A 20,520-nucleotide genomic window follows, 5' to 3' on the forward strand; every position below is an offset into this window, starting at 1 on the left:
CTACCTTCGGTGTGGCAAGTGGAGGAGAGGATGGTGCTCGGAGGGCGGAAAAGGTACGGAAGGTAACGGGAAAAACATTTCATCTTCTTCTCCTGTGCTTGCCGACGGGTGAAGAGCGTTGCGTCGCGGGCTCCACATCCGCACTGCCGCCGCGACAGCCAGCAGGAGAGGAACCGGGGTGGGGGGTGGGGGGCGGTGAGGGTGCGGGAGGGGAAAGAGGCTCTCTGTCCGCGGCGCAGGGGGCTATGACAGCATCACTTCTCGCAGGCAGACAGCGCAGGCAGGCAGGCGGCAGGCTCCGGTGAAGCCGCGCGGCGCTCGGGGAGCAAACGGCGCACCGTGTCAGCGCGCCTCCGCTTCCGTGTCGGCAGTTCCCTCCGTGTGTGTAGTTGTTTGAGTGGCGGCAGGACGGCGGGTCGCCTCTGTTCTTCCAGATGGGAGGTCAACGTATGTGTGGTCTGCCGGTGTAAACACCCCCACCCCCTCCCTTTTGACAGTTTGTCAGGTTATTGGAGTAAGAAGAGCAATCACAGCTCATTACGGAGATGACGATGTTGTTCCCACAATATTCCAATAGGAATCTGGTGGGCTACTAAACATTGCACATATAAAAGCCTACCTACGATTTACACAGTTCATGGTAGGCTATCACCACGTTTTGCCGTTATATTTGTGTTTTATCACGTTACTAGTGTTAATTCGTTATGCTAAGCAGTAGGAACATGACAACAGCACAGTGTGTGATGAACATAGGCCAAAACTTGATGAATCATAGACAAAAGTTGTTTCCAACTGCTGTCCAGGTTATTGATTAATTGAGTTTGGTGCCATCTTGTGGCAATATTTCATATGGACAACAAATGGGAGTTATAACGTAGCAAAAATAAAACCAGTAACAAAGACAGTTCCGTTTATATTTTACTTTTAAAGAGGACTCGTTTTTGAATCCATGTGTATAAACTTTAACTTGTAATAATGCAGGACCAAAAAAGTGTGGTCAAAATGAACCAAACGTTTCATTCAAGATTCAAGATTCAAGAGTCTTTATTGTCATTGCACATGTCAATGAAATTTTCATTTTCATCGCCCCATACGTCAAATTGAACTATTACAACAACACGCAGTGATATTACAAGATATAATATAACTAAATGTAAGTGTTCCTGTAGTATGCTCACTGTAATAAATGTTTATTTGTGTCGTTTAGGCTGTGTTAGTGGACATCTCGCGAGACTTGAGTGTGAACTAATGCCAGCGGAAGTACTTTGAGAGTCTCTTTTCCGCCGGCCATAGAGGAGTGAACGGCAGGGTAAGAATTCCTAGCAGATAATTTCACTAAAGTTATCAGCATCCATCCTCCCTATAATGTCACTGTATGTCCCCATAACAGTTTAAACACCTCGTAAACCTTGTCACAATCAAAATATGGCCACTATTGAAGTCATGTTGATGATAGATTACCAATTACAATCTCTCAGTATTTGGTCCCCCTGTCAAGTCGATCGGTATCCGCATGTCGGCTACTGAATGTGCTTGATTCCTGGTGCTAGCGACTAATTTTCGGCTTCCCTCACAGTTAATGTCTTTCCATTTCAGTCTGTAGTTCGCTCGATAATAGCACTGAGTTAATGTTTGCACAGAAACATGATCGCGGTAGTCGGTTTGTTATATTATGCTAACGCAGTAGCATCATTTTGCTAGCTTAGCATACAGCTTTGAAGACCTGGCAAACTTAGCTAGCTAGCTGCTAAATTCATAGTGTAAATGTAGGTGTTTCCAGTAGTTGCAGTGTAAGTCGCACAACGTTACTTGTGTTTCAGATGAGGTGGTTCGCAGAAAAACTTAAATGCTAACTCCTCAAACTGAGGTTGTAGCTGACGTTTAGAGAGTAACCGCATTCATTTGGTAACTCGCGAACGTTTTCTGTGAAACTGCTCGCCAGATTCACGTTTTCAACAGTTAAGAGTAGCATTTGACAAATAACTGCAGCCATTCTATCAAGTTAATGTAGTTAATGTGTGCTTAACTGTGTGTGTACTTGTTTGCTCACAGCATAATGAAGCTGAATCCATTTGTAACATCCTCCCGCCGCAAGAACCGAAAGAGGCATTTCAATGCCCCCTCACACATCAGGAGGAAGATCATGTCTTCCCCCCTGTCCAAGGAGCTCCGCCAGAAGTACAACGTGAGGTCCATGCCCATCCGCAAAGATGACGAAGTCCAGGTATTGTAGTTTGAAATGCTGACAGTCATAACCGGTATGAGAAGTGTAAGGTGCGTTTGCTTGACTTGCTTCTGTTGTTTGCAAACAGGTTGTCCGTGGACACTACAAAGGCCAGCAGATCGGCAAAGTGGTGCAGGTCTACAGGAAGAAGTACGTCATCTACATTGAGCGTGTGCAGAGAGAGAAGGCCAACGGAACCACAGTCCATGTCGGCATCCACCCCAGCAAGGTGAGGCAGTCGTGTAGATCCTCAAGTGCCTGATTCAGTGGAAAAAAAATGTGTAAAAGTGAATGTTGTTGCAAGGTTACTCTAGGGAAGTCAGTGGTTGCAAACCTGTGTGAAGAAGCTGTATGTGTACCTGTCAAGACTCACACATGAGATGTGTTTTAATGCCTTTTTAGCATCTCATTGATGTGAAGTGAAAATAAAGTTGTCACACCATCTGTTACGTGTAATTCTAAGTGGCAAATACCATTTTCTGGTGAATAGAATTATACCTGTTCTCCTTTTCTTGCACTCCTGAAGTACCAGAGAAGCTTTTTAAAATCATGGCTCAGAAGTTGTATAGCTGATCTTCCCAAGCGCTTTGCAGTAGAGATGGGAGCAGCACTTACATGTAGTGTGTCGTGTTTAAAATTAGATAGAAAATGCTGGACCGCACTTGATTTTGTTTTCATTTAGTCTATACCACGTGGCTTGTAATACACTCAAGTATAATTCAGTTTTTGTTAAACACTGTCAGAGATATTGATTCAGCTTCGTGGTGATTTCGAGACTGTAGATAGTGGTGTTGCTTTATTTTACTGGTTTCTTTTGAGAAGTTCTGTTGTGTCCACCACATTTACATTCATTATATGTGAGACAGTGTCTTGGTGGCTTTGAAGTTCTCTTAGACCAGCCATGTCCAAACTATTCCATAAAGGGCCGTGTGGCTGCAGGTTTTCGTTCCAACCAAGGAGGAGCACACCAGGCTGGAATCAATTAATCAGCTGATCTCAGTCTTCAGCTGATAACTAATGATCCCTTGATGTTGATTGGTTGGCCTGGTGTGCTCCTCCTTGGTTGGAACAAAAACCTGCAGCCACACGGCCCTTTATGGAATAGTTTGGACATGCCTGTCTTAGACAGTAAGGTAGTAAATTTCTGAGCCTCCATTAGGCCCATTAAATGAACCAGACTTGAGCCCTTGTATTCTAGTAAGCTGAACTAGTATTTGTTTGTTACAGTGAATATGCACACATGTTTTTGATTGTTTGAAGGCAGTGAGAAACAGGGAGGCGCTATGTGGATATGACATAATGCTAATTTAGGCAAAATTGAACATTGTCCAATTGATAAGTAAATACAAGTGTTTTTACTTTGTTAAAATAAGACTTTTTGTAACCGCAAAACAATGACTAACAAGTGAGCTATCAAGTACAGGAGGAACTAAACAAGATGACAATTAAACATATCACGGACAGGAGGCTAGGTAAAGCACAGTTCTTTCACTGTTCAGATCACTGTTAAATTTCTCTCTGAAAAGTTGTGTGAAAGTAATGAATGCAAACAGCTAATGAATGTATATTAACGATGGGTCGTATACAGTAACCAGAAATGTAGAAACACCTGTACATTGTCATCCAGTTCATTTGAACAGCTCTAGTTTATAGTGTTACTTGAATTCCATTATATTGTTTCTAAACTTAGATCACCTATATATGTAAATTAAGGATAATAAAATAAAAACTGTAGTACTGTACTGTAGTGTAATGCAGTCCACTTTCCATTAAAAATATAGCCTCAAAACCATAGAACGGTAACACAACTAAAATCTCAACACAATACTAAACAGTTTTTAATTGAAGGTCGTATTTGTGTCTGGCCGTTTGTAGAAGTTTTTTTCATGCAACAAGTTTTGACACGTCACAGCAGGAAAAGCACAGGTGTAAATCATTAAATTAATGATGGCCGAATTGCATTTAACAGCTTCAGGTTCCTGGTGTCGTGGATGCTGGCCCCCTGTCACAATGTCATGGCTTACCAGTACACTTGAACAGACTGGAGCCTACATTGTTATTAGTAACACCTGTGCTTTTCCCTTCAGTGACAAGTCAGAATGTCTGCTTTGACAGTTTGTTGGATGACTTATTACAATGGAACAATCTTAGTATTCAACCCACAGCAGCAAACCTGTCAGTTTCTTTTTATAACCTCACTGTAACATTTTCTTGTATTAAACATTTTCCTACATTCAATAGCTGAAGGCTGTAGAATGTCAATGGGCTGTGAGTAAGCTGTAAAGAGACAGTCACCCAGATGTGACTACAGAAAACTTTACACAGCAGCATTTTGCTGTGCTCTGACAGGTTCATGTGAACTGGCCAAAGCAAACTGCACTTCTGATAGTTGTAGTGGAGCATTTGGCTAAGCTAATTGTGCATTTTTCTCAGACTGACATGACATGCAGAAAAGGCACAGGGGCCTCTAATGGCAATAATGAGGGTTTCCATTGAGTTTTGGTGTTCATGTAAGCCATGACAATTGTCCAGCGTGAGCAACACCTGGGGCCCTGGAGTTGGCACACCTAAAGGTTGTGTAGCCGTTATTGTTATTAATTACACCTGTACCTGTTGCAGGACCTTAGGTATCTGACATGAATATTAAGACCTCTGTAATGTCGTGGACAACAGGAGCAAATAATTGATTCAGAGCCCTACAACTATCAAACATGTAACTCATCTCATGGTCTGAAGCCTTTGCTTGTTAGTTTTTTTTGTTTTCCTTTTTTTTTTTCAAATGAATTCTACATTGTGTATTTTTAGTGGCTGTCTACTGTTCGCTAGTCAGTCACTAGAGATGTGTTGTGGATGTGACTTTTAATGTTATTGTATTGAGTTGTAAAGTCACCACATTATTTTCCGCCATTTTTGCTGTCTTTAAATGGAAGCAATAATGGCTTACCCACTGCCACTGAGATTTCATGACTTGTTTACCAACCCGTTTGTTTTTCCCTTTGCAGGTCGTCATCACCAGGCTAAAGCTGGACAAGGACCGCAAGAAGATCCTGGAGCGCAAGGCCAAGTCTCGCGCTGATGGAAAGGAGAAGGGCAAATACAAGGAGGAGACCATTGAGAAGATGCAGGAGTGAAAATGATCTTTTGCTATCAAATAAACTGTATAAATGGATCACACTTTGTCTGTCATGTTTTCGTTGTGGCGGTGGAATGATGTTAATCTTTGCACTGTGTTAAATGTATTTGTAGGTTAAGTAATTTACATTTCAAACATCCTTACCTTGTTTGAAGTAGTCTTGACACCAAGACATTGTTGAACTGGACATCAGCTGTCACAAAAGGAACTTGGGTCATTGTGAAAGGTCCGTACAGAGACCACAAACCCCACTGGGGTGCGCTGCTTTTTGTCCAGCATTTAAAATGTGTCATGCAGCAGCAAGAGGTGTTTGAAACTGCTGTTTTTTTATTTAGGAATTTGGACAGAGGTTTAACCTCCAGAGACTAATTTTGGATCCTGATAATTTTGTGCTCTTCTGTTAGAGGTGAGCAGGCTGCAGAGCACAAAGGTGTATGGGGCCAGGTGTCTGACTGTTTTTTGTTTGATGCTGAAAGATGTCAAAAACTGCTGGGAATGCATAGGAATAACAGAATTTCATTGAAATTGGGCTCTTGGTATAGGTCTGTCAGAACAAGACATTCAAACAATTTGCATATTGCCAGAATAAACTATTTGAGGTGGTTTGACAGATTACGTTTCTCATTTTGTAAGGTCTGACATGAAATTAAACATCACCCATTTAGACAGAAACTGATAATGATTTCTTTTAACACCATACATACACTCAACGGGGAGTTACATGAAAAACAGAATTAACAGTTTTGCACGACAGGATCCTGGTGCTGCTTCTATGATGCTGATAATTTTGCAATTTTACTAAATGAGCATTAGGTGTCACTTTTTACCACAGTCTAAACTTTCCCAGTCGGAAGTCCGAAAATGAAATACTGGATGACTAACATTTCCAAATGAAGTGTCTGAAAGCATCAGTTGCTAAGACCCTTTCAAAGTGATGCATTTGCTTGAACAGTTTTATTTTATGTTTTCAGGAGGTTCAACCTTTAAGCATATAGATGTTTAACAGATAAGTGTCAGGACTCACTTTAGGTCCTCCCTCTCTGGCTGATGGTCATGTGATACCTGCTGCCTGCTCTCTGACTGGAGACCCGTGGCTTCTGTCTGGCAGACGGACAGTACCCAAGTTTCTCACGTTAAAAGTTTGTCTTTCTGACTTATTTCTGCTTTAGAACAAAGCACCACCATGGCAGAGTTACGTTTTGTCATCGCAATGTCCGTAATGACCCTGTTTTGGGGTATTGTTGGAGGAGTAGTACCCTGGTTCATCCCTAAAGGACCAAACAGAGGGTAAGTTTGTTAGCTGGCTCTTTGTAGCCAGTTCAAAGCTAAAGAGAAGTTATGTTTTTGTGTGTTGTCCCGTGACTCTGAACTCATACAGGTGTGTGTACAGTGTGTGAAGAAGCGATGCTTTTTAAATCAGTTTCTCAATGTTATTTTAAGAATTAAAATTGAAACGTTACCCGCTAGTAACGTTAAGTAAAAGTTATGGTTAGCTCGTTAGCTAAAGCTAGTTTGACAGCGCTTCCTCCTACGTCAGTCGAAGGAAGCTTAATCTGTATTACCTTTTCAAAACTGGGGTTTTTGACATCTCTCTATAAAACATCTAGATTGTCTACTTCCTTATATTTAGAGACCAAACTCATATACTCCATCTATGGAAAATGTGCCTAATCCAACTTCCCTTATTTTTCTGTTTGTCACCCGCATCACGAGATCAAGCTATGCTAATGAATGGCCTCAGATGTGTTTTAAAGCAGAGCATGCAGTCATTAGATTTTAAGTATACCACTTTTAAATATTCTCTCCTTTCCCCCCAGCGTGATAGTCACAATGCTGGTGTTAACTGCGGTTTGCTGCTACCTGTTGTAAGTATTATCATCCTGCAAATGTACCAGGATTTCTTTAACATCTTGTTGTGTTATAAAATATATCATACATGTGTATCTATTGCACATAATCAAAATAACTGAGGGTCAGTAAGATCTATAATATAAATAGTTTAGATCATTTGTTGATTAATTCATTAACCTGACATTGTTTGACATACATCTTGATCACTGGTGAATCATTTAAGTAATTTGTCAAGCAAAAGTACCAAACATACCTTTGTTCAAATTTGTCAGAATTGATGATTTCCTGCCTTGTGTTGTCTTTTGTGATAGGAAACTGAATATCATATTGTTTAAAACTGTAAGTCAGACAGAACAAGATATTTGAAGTCAAATTCCTCTGTAAAGAAGAAGAAGTAATGTTAAGTTGCAGCCTTAATAATGTATATGTGCATGCCTCCCATTCCCCACAAGTGGATGTTTGTTTGTATAGCTAGACTGTGGAGATTGGATGATGTTGTTGATGTTCAGTTGCTTCCCCTCTTTTACTCCAGATTCATTTATGTGTATTGCAGTCACAATAAAACAAACCCTGCCATCGGAGTTAGTACTGTCTTGCATACAGTATTTAATGATAAATTATTTATATTTGCAATTAGTTGCAAGTGTGCTTATGGTGTCTTGTTACACGTCAGATGGGAAAAGAGTGCAATAGAAACAGTGCAAGTGCTGCAGCCAAGTGTGGTTATTTCCACATAGCTTCAGTTTGAACGATCCCAACAACTAGACATTTTGTCATTACAAATGTGGGCCTAAATTCAGAAACAGCTTTTGTTAGAGAACAGGAAATGACCCATTCACTGAGCTCTGAAGGATGTAAGTAGTTTGGTATTGCCACGTCTGACCTCACTATCCTTTTTGTCCATCAGCTGGTTGATAGCAATTCTGGCCCAGTTGAACCCACTTTTTGGGCCTGCTCTGTCCACTGACACCATCTGGTACCTGAACTTCCATTGGCCATAATTTACTCTACCAGGACCCCTGACCATACAGGTAAATGTCTTCCTTTGAAAGAGGGACGCATTGAACATAGACTTGGTGTACCTGCCTACTTTTATGCAGCTTTTGGACTGTGTACTTATATGTAACCTATAGATCAAGCTTGGCTTGGTTTTCTCTAAAACTGGTTATTGTATTTCTTTCAGAAGGAGAGGACCTGACACTGCTGCATACCATCAGACTGAGCAGAGATCATTCCTTCTGAATTGCCTTAAACTCAGACCGCAGTGTGATGATTGAGTGATGCCCGCACTGGTGCCTTGTACAAAAATGATTCCAAAGGACCTCAGAGAGATCTCACTGAATGTGCTTTCCCTAAATTAAAGCAGCCTTCACTTGGTGTTGCTTGGTTTATATATTATGTATATTGTGTTCATTGCTGTTAATATGAATGACTTTACCTTTAAATAGCAGTTGTGTGCCGTGTTGATGTGATGTCTTTTGGTCTTGTAATATTGGTAATGGATGTAAATCCATTCTGTAGTTGCTAATTCATAAACTAATATTAAAACTGAATTGGTCCATAGCTTTTGTATTTTGTTTACATTTATTTTGTTTCTAAAGTGTAATGACTTAATGTTCCTGGTAAATAATGTTGCTGTAGATATCATCCCTCTCATTATGTTGACATTTAAGAATATGTGCATTTCACTTTGATGATGCATTTTAAGTACTTGACCAAAATGACATTAAAATGATGTTATTACTTTGAAATGTCTTTACACACCAACGTAGATACATATACCCAATTTCAGCACAGTTTGATTAAACATTTCTCCGTTATTATTATTCACTGTATAATAATTATAAAACAGTAATCAGTCTATCTCATTTATAATAGCATAAAGGGTATAATGTGGGTTGTATGGCCGAGGCCCGCAGGAGAAGTTCAAAACAGGCTTCCTGCTTGCCGTAGCTCGAGCAGTCTACGTTGGCAGTATGGCGTCTTCAGATGTCCACGTCCGAATATGTGAACAAGAAATACTCAAATATGACTTGGAAATCAAAGCCCTCATCCAGGTGCGAGTATGTATTTGGTAAGATTACTGAGAGTTATGCTGCGAGCCGCGGCTTTTTGAGCTTGTCACGCAAGGGACTCGTGTTGTTTGACAGTGTTTATGCTACAGCTAATGTTTCCAGCCGCAGTCAGCCAGCCGGTGTGCCGACAGAGCTGCTCTTACAAGATCCGCTGCTCTACAGTGGAGTCAGAGTGCTGTAACGTATGTTAAATACACAGCCAAATGCACTAGTCACATTGTCATTTTGAAACTAGTTTGTTTTAGGAGGGTGATCATGATTTCTCGATCTAGTCTGTCTATCTCTATGTCGGACAAACGCGTTTCCATTGACCAGCTGCTGGAGAGCGCTGATATCTTGTCTTTACAAGAGACTGTTATTACTTTAACAATGATTTTCATGGCACACGACATACGATCCTCTAATCAGTGTGATTGGGCTGGAGGTGGACTGGTGTATCGCAGTTAAAGTTGTATGTATGAATATCTCAGTATGCTCGTTTTTAGAAGTTCTTTTAAAAGAGTCAAAAGTTCATACACATGCATATTTGTTGTGGGTGATGTGAACGTCCACTGATAATCAGTTGGGTTTTTAAATTAAACACAGCACAGATTTATATACATATATATATATATATATATATGTATATACACTGAAGGAAATAGTTTGAAAGTATAGAAGCCATATCACTACAGTATTTATGTGTTTTCTGAATGCATCCGAAGCTTTTGACCTAATTATTCATGGTAAATTGTTTGCTAAAAGAGCGAGGGGTCCCCCACACTTGATACGGATATTGTGTTTTTGGTATTTGCATCAAACCATGCAAGTCAAATAAGAGCATTTCTGCATCAAACATCAAATTTAACTCTAAAAAGAGTGTCATCATGGTCGGTAAAACCAAGGCGAATCAGACTCGGCGAATGTTCCCTCATTGACGTGACGAGTAATCTCTCCACTTTTCATCCTGTGTTGAGGAATTTTCTGTATAAATTTATGTTGATTAACTGGTTCAAAAAATGTGACCATAATGGCCTTAACTGAGCTTACACAAAGTGAGACAAGGTACTCACTTCTTGTGTTTTTGGAAACACCGGAACAGACGTTTGTATGTGTTTTAATCACCGTAGACTTTTGAGCTGCAATGATTGCTGTGCTATTGACCTTGTTTTTAGTTTTTTTGTCATTATTATTATTATTATTTTTTACACTGATATGGTCCCATGAGCCTGAAATAAAGTTGAATTGTTTAGCACTACTTATTAATCAGACTTTATTTCTACACCTTGTTTTAAGTGCATTTATAATATTATAGCAGACAGACAACAATTTTGATAATTGAACAATGGTAAGAGCAGACAACTTCAGATATTTTCTTTTCTCTGTTTGTTATCAGTTAACATTCAGTGCCCTTCAGTTTTGAACTGCTCATCAGAAAAAAGGAAATTTCAAGACCTCTTTGGACTTTGGGAAATTGTGATTGAGATTATATTCCGACATTATATAGATGATAAACGATACATCAATAATTGATTATCATAAGGCTATTTGGCAGATTAATTTCTCGTGAAAGAGCTGCTTTATTTCATTCGGCATGTTTGGTCGCCCGAGTTGTCACATTGAGAGAATGATGTGCCTCATGCTTCCAGTGAGTGCCAGTGGTAGTTCATCCTGAAAGAACAGCTCGAACTGTCAGAACACTAACTGTGCAGCAGCGTAACTTCAACTAACAATAATAAACCAGGTTTGTGTCTATCTCATCCTCGTTTTCATGTCTCACCAGGACATTAATGAGTGCACAGGCCCTCAAAGCCAGCTGACAGAGCTGAACGCAGATGTGAAAAAGAGTTTCCACAATCTCAGATTGCGGATTCAGGTAAGAAAATCTCTGCGATCCCCAAATCAACCGCTTACGCTTGTTTTTATGATGATAGACGGCTTAAAAAAGAAAAGGAACTAAAAACATTTTGTTTCTTTGACAGGATTTAGAGCAGATGGCTATGGAGCAGGACAAAGAGTCAGACAAGCAAGCTATGATCAGTCAGGTAGAGGGACACAAAAAGCAGATGCTGAGGTAATGTGTTCAATAATATAACCATTCCCTGACTTTTATCAATGTGAAATTTTGTCACATTTTTCTGTTGACACTGCTGCCGTACTGACGGGGGGGAAGCTTGTGTAAATTGCCTGTTTCAACTTGTGTAATGTCTACTTCATGAAAAATATAAACATATTCTTTTATATTTATGGTTGTTTTCGCAGTAACCAGACAGTTTGGAGGAAAGCCAACCTGGCCAGCAAACTGTCCATAGACAATATGGAAAAGCAGGCACTTCTTAACGGAGCAGACAGTACTGTGAGGCAGAGGTGAGCTGACAATGTGTTCGACTTGTTAGAGAAATAGTCTCATAAATGAGGGGCGCTCAGACAAGGGTCAGCTTTATATCCTGGCCGAGTGTTTCCAAACAACATACTAAAACTCCTCATGGTGTCATTAGAAAAATATATTGTTTTTACATCCTTCTCATCTTTTTACAGGATACAGTTAATTGTCAATTTGTATCTCTTGTTTTGTCTTTTTCAGGAAAATGACCAAAGAGGGCCTGGCTCAGACAACCAGTGACATTACAGAGAATCTTATGAGCATCAGCCGGATGATGGCGCAGCAGGTTCAGCAGAGCGAGGAGACCATGACGTCACTAGGTTAGTGAAGGAAATGCAGAGTGTGGCAACGTGTGTTAGCCAATCTCCTGATTATGTCATTTATACTAAAGGAATATGCCAGATACTTAAATTATCCACTTAGTTCTGCTGAACTTGTGTTGAAAACAGTCTTCTCTCCTGCTTAAAGCAACCTCCTCAAGGACAATCCAAGAGACCAATGACGAATTTAAGACCATGACGGGGACCATCCAGCTCGGGAGGAAGCTCATCACCAAGTACAACCGCAGAGAGCTCACAGATAAACTGCTCATCTTCCTGGCGCTCGCCCTCTTTCTCGCCACAGTTCTCTACATCCTTAAGAAGAGACTGTTCCCCTTCCTGTAGACCAGGTACCTTCCAAGGAGCTCTCCCATTTCCACGTGTAGCGTTTCCCATGGTCAGCGCAAATGATTTAAACAACTCTGAACGCCGCGTGTCATATTACACACACATTACACGAGACTGTCTGCTCAGAGGAATGTGTTCACGCCGCTGAACTGTGAGGGCGCAATATTGTCCACAAAGAGGAAACTAAACCTACACACCTATAATTCCATGCAGGATTTCATTTATTGAAAAGATTTTGCTTCATCGTCCAAAGGGAAAAGAGGATGTTTGAGTTGGTGGCACAAAATGTGTCAGATGTCCATCTTCAGTTAGTGAATGTAACATAATGCTTTACGTTGCTTTTAATAATTTTACTTGTGAGAGCAGATGGACACCCCATTTTAATCTTTTCTTTTACACGTTCCTGTGGAGGCTATCCAGTATAGTTTTTGTTCACACACACAGACAGTAGTTCTCAGACTCCTAAAATAGTGGCTCTCAGTTTGCTTCAGATGTTTCTGTGAGTGTAGATGCGTAACTATGAGTGCTGACAGCAGTAAAACTCGCTGTTAATGTGGGGCACACAGTGGCTTCTTAGAGATAGAAAAACAAGTCTGTGGAAAATAATGTAAACAAAATTTCAGTGGAGCCTGATAATCAAAAAACAAGTGCACTTTTCATGTCAGTTCAGCACACTTTTGTTGGCATGCATTCCGTTAAAATAATATTATAGTGTATAGTTAAGCAACAGCGATATTAAATGTCACAATATCACGTCTCTATAACAGAAGTGGGACTCACTGACTGGTGTTTTAACAATGACCTGATGACCATAAAGTCACTGAGAGAGATATACATGTATGCATTTTGTGTAATTATTATTTATAATGATGTGCTGTATAATTATTGTAAGGTATAATTTATTACAGCATTGTAATGACTGTATGCTTTTTTGGGGGGGATAGAATATTCCATATTGACTTTGACACTATTCAGCTGCTGTGTTTCACTAGCTGAATAACCAGAGCAGCTTTTTGTACGCGCACTTCGAATTGTCTTTATGTTTTATTCAGTTATCGTGCGAACCAGAGAAAAAAAGACTTTTCTCAAAGAAAGAGTGCGCACACTTCCCTCCACCTCTGCCCGTGTCAGCTTGGCTCTGGTCTGCAGCCGAGCAGAAAAGCTCAGAAAAGCAGTGGCAGTGATCACACTGGCAGAGATAGAGCAGCATGCATCCCTGCCTTTCTTCAGATAAGACCCGGAAAAGCAGATTATTCCTCCCCGTTTCCCTCTCCCTTTCCAGTGTGGGTGGAGGGCGAGGGGGAATATTTTTAGGTCTGTGTGGCGCTGTTATCTGACGTTGCCTTTTCAACACCTCGGAGGAGAGGGTGGCCAGAGGAGCTACATGACCTTGCTAACCTTTCTGCAATCACCTGGCATTGCCATTTTGTTTAATGCTTCTAAATGCTTGTCAGTATTGATTATCAATAAATGAAGAGTCTTCTGCATTTATGTTTGACTTGTTTCTCAAATGTGTGTTTGTGAGGGTGTGTTTAAAGTGAGACAGCAGACAACAGAACATGTGTGGAGAGACCTGAGAGATGCATAAGCATCTCCTACTCATGTAAAGTGGCGGCAGTTGGGCAGAGCCAGTTCCCGGCCTGCTCATAGAACTGACGAGGACTCTGGCTCTCTGTCGAGCAAATTGGACTATTCTTGCATTTAGCACCGCGATTGTGTCCATCAAGTGTTTGGGTTTGTATCGAGACAAGTGGCCTGGGGCCTCGGGTGGCTGATGGCGTAAACACAGGAAACAGAGTCTCTGCAACCCTGCATTCAGGTAGTAGTTTCTACCACTGAAGGGAGCTTTGGTCAGTTACAGAGTCAGAGTCCAGTTAAATGTTGTCAGCTCAGATCTCAAATAAATGACAATAACGACCGGGCCAAAGTTTCAAAAAAATCAGTCTTTAATAATCAAATATACTGTCCAAAAATAGATAAATATCTGGGATCAGGCAATGTCCTGAATTTGTCCTCATACATACAGAGAAGCTGTTGCCTTTCAGGTGGCTTTTGACAGATTGGATAGAAAATGCTTGTGCACACAATAGAATTAATACAAATCAAAACCTTTGCAGCTCCATAGAATTAAAAAAAAAAAAATCCTGATTAACTCAGCAGAATCTGATTTTTTAAAGCGTTAAGACAGGTCAAGGTCACGGCTCACCGCCATGTCTGTCCCGGAGCCTCTAAACGTGTGTGGAGTGTACATGTGGCTGACAGCGGGTTGTAAAATGTGTAAACCTTTAACAACCCTTTAACCTTGTTTAAGCATATTGAAGGAAGCTTCCTAATAGCCACTTGAACATTTTAACCTGACACAAACCATGTGAGGGTTTTACAGACGTTAGGGTCCTTTATGTTGATACACTGTATAACCAGCTCGACCATTATGGGATCCAGAGGCATGGATTCTATATTGTCATAGTTCAGTGGTGCATATATTATACGCTGTCGACGGACTGTTTTTATAATGTTGTTCTTTTTCTCAATGTATTTTTTAATTTTTTGTGGACTGTTTGCCAGAGTCAAACGAGAGCCAATTATCACATTATCACACAACTTGAAGCAATTTGAATGAAGTAGTTGCAAGTCAGCAATGTTGAGAAATAATAATAATAATAATAATAATAATAATAATAATAATAATAATAATAATAATAATAATAGCCTCTATAGAATTAATCATTTTCCATGGGCCTAAATCGTTACGTTGTGTTTTTCGCGGTCGCCCACTGTCTTTTTTATAGGTAAACATATTTAACAATGTATTTCTAATTGTGGAAAAATGCACAAAACAAAGATAGAAAATGTCAATTTGAAATTTAAAACAACATTTAAAGATCTGTAGTTGCTTTTTATTTGGGTTTTTTTTTTCGCTCCAATGACAGATCTGCGCTCAAGTCTGGAAAATAAATAAAAATGAAGGTTATTCAGACAAAAACTGGTGCGGAAAACAAAAACGAAAAACTACCAAAAGTAAGCTGTTAAATATCCGAGAGGTTACACAAACTCCGCGAAGTCTCGACTCGTTTAAAAATGCATGCAGTCAGAAACATCCCCGTCAAACTGAATAGATAATACGAGTGTTTGATGTTGGGCTTTTATCTGTTTACCACGTCCTGATGCCATGTAGCGAGGACACCCCGTTACTGGAGGAAAACGTGTTCTGCACATTATTCAAGTCCCCCACCCCAAAGTTCATGTAATTCCCGTTTGTGGAGGATCCTTGCATAGTTTGCATTGTGGCTGCAGGGTAATTGCACCCATAGTTCGTGTTGCAGCCGGGGCTGGTGTAGTTACTGAAAGCTGGGTAGTTGTTGTAAGTGAAGTGGTTGATGTGGCCCATGCTGTAAGAGGGGTTGTAGGTGGCTGTGTCTGCCGCCAGACAAGGCTTCCCGTCCCGCACCAGCACCGGCACCGACACCCTCCTGGGCGGCGGCAGGGACACCATCTCCAGGCTCTGGTCCTGCCTCTGCCGCTTGCACTTGTACCTCCTGTTCTGGAACCAGATCTTCACCTGGGTCGGGGTGAGTTTGAGCACGCCGGCCAGGTGGTCTCTCTCCGGGGCGGACAGGTATCTCTGCTGCTTGAAGCGGCGCTCCAGCTCGTACACCTGCGCCTGGGAGAAGAGGACCCGCGGCTTTCTGCGCCTCCGCGGCTTTGGTCGGTCCGGATCTTCGGGTTTTATGTCCTCCACAGGCTCAGCCGGAGGACTGAACTCCTCTGATTACACCAGAAAAGAAAGAAGACGATGAAAAAAATACACATATGTGACTACTTATTTTCAGAGTTCATCATTAGTTATTTTTTTCTAATACTGACACCAATAGTAATAATAATAATAATAATTATAATAATACCTGTCATATAGGTTTAATCATAATCCAAAGTATGATTCATTCTCTTGTGCAAATTCTGTGATTCAGTTATGATGCATTCAGGGTAAACTTTGAAAAAAAAAAGCTATTTACACATGATTTACACACACGTGGCCCAATGTAAATGATGAATAATTAATGCTATTGATTAATGTTATATTTGCCATTGCAGCTTTTGTAGCCTTGAAATTGATCTTCTTTTACCTTTCATACATCTTTAAAAAAAAGTCCAGCAGGCCTGCAAAAAATGCTGATCATCACCTCAACTTTTATATTTGCGTTAAATCTAAAAATCCAGTATCATAGCCTGTATCTAGCAGAGTATCATCTGTGTTAATGCTTATTGCTTCGGTGCAGCTGCTTTTGGAGCATCTGTTGCGTTTTGCACGAACAACATGAGCCTGCAGTGGACCAATTTTGCGCAGGCCAACTAAATACAGTTTCGGGCTCACCTTTTCTACGTTTCCCCTCAAACGCGTCTGATTTCCCATCTTTAATTATATCCATCTCCATGAGTGATTTCCCATAAAAGGTAGGAGCGAAGCTGAGCGCATTGCCTCTGCCGGCTCTGGACTCGTGGAGGTCTTCTCCAAACAGCGAGGCGGCGGTCGACATGTCCCGCAAAGGCTCCTGCTTCAGGCGGGTCAGCATGCAGGAGGAGGAGGAGGAGGAGGAAGAGGAGGAGGTCGGCGCGGTGCTGCAGTCCATACGAGAGGAGACGTCCAGAGAAGACACCAAAACGTCATGACTCTGCTCCAGGTTTAATATGTCCTTTACAGAGAAGGGAGTGGACGTGCAGGGGCTGGGGAACATTGCCAAGAACTCCAAAAGCAACCTATTAATCTGTCATATGGAGGCGACAAAAAAGACGTCAACAAGCCTCCAAGCCTCTCTGCTGCCTAATATTTACTGGGTTTAAGTATTAGTTTGGTGTAGCGGACTGATCTTGAGTGAAGTTTGCATTTTGAATGTCAACCCTGTCTCCAAACTTTTTCCTTGGCCTCGCTCTCCTCCCGGTGACGCAGGGAGGAGGAGGAGGGAGCCAGTGCGACCCTCTGTATGGAGCCACTGGTACTCCCATTTCATGACGTAAAGTGATGCCTGGTACACGCGAGAGGTGATGTTGCTTATAATGTGTTCAAGTACACCAGCCCAGAGATTATTCTCTTTCCAAAGCAATTAAAATGTGAGACGTTATAATTAGACTAATTTCTTAAATCGGGTATTTTCTTGATCCTGGTAGAAACATACCATGCCTTGGGGTGGATAGGATTGATTTCTACAGGTCATAAATAAACTAAAATTAAAGAAATGACTTGTTCGATTGATGTTTCGCTATATTGCAGTTGGTCATTACGCACAATGCAAACGGATTTCCAGCTAATTCTACAAGCCCAGCGTTTGGACGGATGTTTACACGTATCTTCAAGTACCAAGAGAAATCATTTATCTAACTTTGTATATCGAAAGTGTATAATAACGTCTAAGGAGGCCAGACTTGTATTATTTAGGTTCTGGAGAGGGATTAACAGGGGTTAATGTGTCGGATAAACCTGACTGTGCGCGTGCACGTGTTTGGGGTGTCGGCCCGTCTCTCATCCGACGGGAAACGGAGCAGACAAACAGGTTGGGTCCCTGAACACGGAACCTGAAACCAGGAGCGACACACTCTGCCGTCTGCCTCCAATTCTGGAGCCACTGTCTGCGTTATCAGGACGTGATAACAGATGACAACAAACCTACACACACACACACACACACACACACACACACACACACACTCCCACCCAGGCTGCAGGCCAGGTTATCCTAAAGACGTGTCATATCTGACACCCGAGTTTTAAATAATATAACGGCCAAGTTTGATTGCTTTTAAGCTTTCGATTTTGAAATAAATTAAAAAATCCAAGACGAACAATTATAATAATAAGCTCCAATGAGCAAGCCACTGCTGTCACCTCCAGGTGTGCGTTCTTTAGCATTGGTAATGGCCTCAATTGAGCGTGCGATCAGTAATTTATAGATTAACAATAACAAAGGCGGTTACAAATCATTTCGCCGGACAGCAGTAAAACTGAGCCAACTGTGCGTCATTACGCACACGCCGCAAGTTTGCTCCCCCCCGCGCGGTTGGCACTAAACCTGTTATTAATGCCTGTGGAGACGGTCACAGGAGACAGACAGTATTATCGTTTGTTTTATCTTCAGCGTTGAGCGCAGCCACGGGGTAAATGGGTCCCCCTGTCTCCGACCCAGGGATGGTGTTTATAGTTTTAAAGACTATTTGTGCGCCTCGCGAGCTGATGAATGACCGTAAAATCTTTCTCAGGCGCAGAGAGAGTCAACACTGGCCCGGCTTTTGCTGTAATAATTGGCGAAATAAAGTAAACGCGGGTGGGGCGGCGGGGTGAGGGAGAAGACATGGGAAAATGTTTTCATCGTGATTGATTCTCGCTGGCCTGGCGCGGTTTGATGTAACGGTTCCCCGTTTTTATGTCATTAATTGCAAAAAGACATTCGAAATGCAAACGATTTCTCCCGTTGGGTGATGATTAATAATTCACCAAACGACATACGTCTTCGGGCCGGATAGTAAACCGGTGAGTGAACTGTAAATTGAACATGACAGGCCTGGCATGTGTTTCATATCCCTAATGCTTCGTCCTGCAGCAGCCCTGCGGTCCCCTTTGACCCGTCTTTCTGCAGCACATCTTCAGCTCAGATAAAGCTTCAGATAAGGTTGCTTAAAAACTTCCGCTGCACGAACGCGTGGGTATTTTGAGGGTTGCGTGTCGGGAGACTATGCCTGTGTGTGTGTGTGTGTGTGTGTGTGTGTGTGTGTGTGTGAGACCCAAATTAAAACTCTTTTGTCTCTCGCCTGTGCGTTCCTGGTGGCGCACGACGCCGCTTTAAAATGGGCTCGTATTCTCTATGCTGTTGGCCTTTCGGCGATTTAGATCCATTAACTGTTTAGTGATTAGACTAATTATGCAACAAGCTCATTAGGATATAATCCGGTTAAGAATGACATAGCAAACATTTCAGACTTTCTCCCCAAACGCTGGTTAGCTTTATTACCTGTTCAACACGTCGGAGCGGGGAAGAGATTTATCTAAAGGTCGGCGCCAAAACCTCTGTGCAAATGTTGTAAAATGGGAGAGTGCTCATTCTTATATTGAATTGTTGATGCATTACAACGGTATAGCCTGTATGTTAACATTTTAAGTCCTTCAGATGGCCTGAGTACATAATTTGGCTTTTTGAACAGTTCCACCTCATATTTGATCAGATATATATTATATTTCATTATGTAATCCTAAAATGCAAAGTAACTCTTATTTAGAAGTGAGTGAAAACCAATCCAACATTTCCCTTGAAATGTTGAAGAGTAAATGTAGAAAGCAGAAAAAGTAATTTAAAAAAAGTGCCTCACAATATTGGTTTAAAACATAAGTAGCCTACATTGCACATGAATTTTTTTTCAAGCCCAATAAAAAAGGTAACACATGACTGGTAATGAAACTATAAAATAAAAAACACAAACATTAAAAGCATTAGAAAGTAAGCCTGACATAAGTAAAGCAAAGTACATGTAAATACTCCCATTTAAATATACATGTACAACACATACATTAATATAGTTGTGTGTAAACATAAGCATAAATAATAAGCATATATAAACACACTTACTATATATGTTTGTTTAGTATTTAACAGCATCTATGCACATATACACCTCACAATGTACACAAATGTTCACACATAAACATACAAATACAAACATGTGTTCATGTGTATGGCAATAAGATAATGTGTAACCTATTAGAATAAAGTGAAATTAAGTAAAACATTTTTGCTTCACAGCTGGAGAAGGAGTGAGTCTTCTGGACTGAATTGACAGACGGTGAGCAGGCCTGACCAGGCGGGCTCCTCCAGAGTCTCAAGGCTCGAAGAGAAGACGCTCATTCCTGATGTCTTTAATCTGGAACCTGGGACGGCCAGAAGTGCCTGTTTGAGGATCTTACAACACACCACGGTTCATCGAAAGTTAAAAGATCTGTGATGTTGAAATCTGTAAAAACTCGAAACTTCTCTGGTGACCAGCGAGAGCAGTGATGTGCTCTGTTGTTTTGGATACATCAAGAGTCTGACGGCTGCGTTTTCACGAGACAATACAGAGAAAATACCATCTGTAGAAGTAACAAAGGCCACTTCAGAAACTTTTAAAAGGCAATTCTCCTCTATTGTGGATACAATTGTATTCTATTCTATTTTTAAAATTAAATC

At 41.1% G+C, this 20,520-nt stretch overlaps 4 protein-coding genes across 5 annotated transcripts; 3 read left to right on the forward strand and 1 right to left on the reverse strand.

Annotated features, from left to right (window-relative positions):
- Positions 1-1,263: 1,263 nt before the first annotated feature.
- On the forward strand, positions 1,264-5,393 carry rpl26 (ribosomal protein L26). The gene is made up of 4 exons (XM_041943962.1): positions 1,264-1,309; positions 2,053-2,224; positions 2,313-2,453; positions 5,227-5,393. Exons 2-4 carry the CDS (start codon positions 2,057-2,059, stop codon positions 5,353-5,355), a joined length of 438 nt encoding a protein of 145 aa, XP_041799896.1. The 5' UTR covers positions 1,264-1,309; positions 2,053-2,056; the 3' UTR covers positions 5,356-5,393.
- Positions 5,394-6,433: 1,040 nt separating this feature from the next.
- atp6v0e1 (ATPase H+ transporting V0 subunit e1) lies at positions 6,434-8,761 on the forward strand. Of its 2 annotated transcripts, none has more exons than XM_041943772.1 (4): positions 6,434-6,644; positions 7,175-7,222; positions 8,116-8,239; positions 8,392-8,761. In XM_041943772.1, exons 1-3 carry the CDS (start codon positions 6,541-6,543, stop codon positions 8,207-8,209), a joined length of 246 nt encoding a protein of 81 aa, XP_041799706.1. In that variant the 5' UTR covers positions 6,434-6,540; the 3' UTR covers positions 8,210-8,239; positions 8,392-8,761. The 2 variants fall into 2 exon arrangements, with proteins under 2 accessions (XP_041799706.1, XP_041799707.1); XM_041943773.1 differs by having other exon boundaries at positions 8,395-8,761.
- Positions 8,762-9,103: 342 nt separating this feature from the next.
- Positions 9,104-13,791, forward strand: bnip1a (BCL2 interacting protein 1a). Its single transcript, XM_041943771.1, has 6 exons — positions 9,104-9,265; positions 11,046-11,138; positions 11,245-11,336; positions 11,525-11,629; positions 11,847-11,965; positions 12,114-13,791. Exons 1-6 carry the CDS (start codon positions 9,185-9,187, stop codon positions 12,308-12,310), a joined length of 687 nt encoding a protein of 228 aa, XP_041799705.1. The 5' UTR covers positions 9,104-9,184; the 3' UTR covers positions 12,311-13,791.
- Positions 13,792-15,222: 1,431 nt separating this feature from the next.
- On the reverse strand, positions 15,223-17,067 carry nkx2.5 (NK2 homeobox 5). The gene is made up of 2 exons (XM_041944607.1): positions 16,686-17,067; positions 15,223-16,078 (listed from the first exon to the last, which is right to left on the reverse strand). Exons 1-2 carry the CDS (start codon positions 17,044-17,046, stop codon positions 15,465-15,467), a joined length of 975 nt encoding a protein of 324 aa, XP_041800541.1. The 5' UTR covers positions 17,047-17,067; the 3' UTR covers positions 15,223-15,464.
- Positions 17,068-20,520: the final 3,453 nt, after the last annotated feature.

Source organism: Chelmon rostratus, chromosome 9, assembly GCF_017976325.1.
Source record: "Chelmon rostratus isolate fCheRos1 chromosome 9, fCheRos1.pri, whole genome shotgun sequence".
NCBI classification, from domain to species: domain Eukaryota; kingdom Metazoa; phylum Chordata; class Actinopteri; order Chaetodontiformes; family Chaetodontidae; genus Chelmon; species Chelmon rostratus.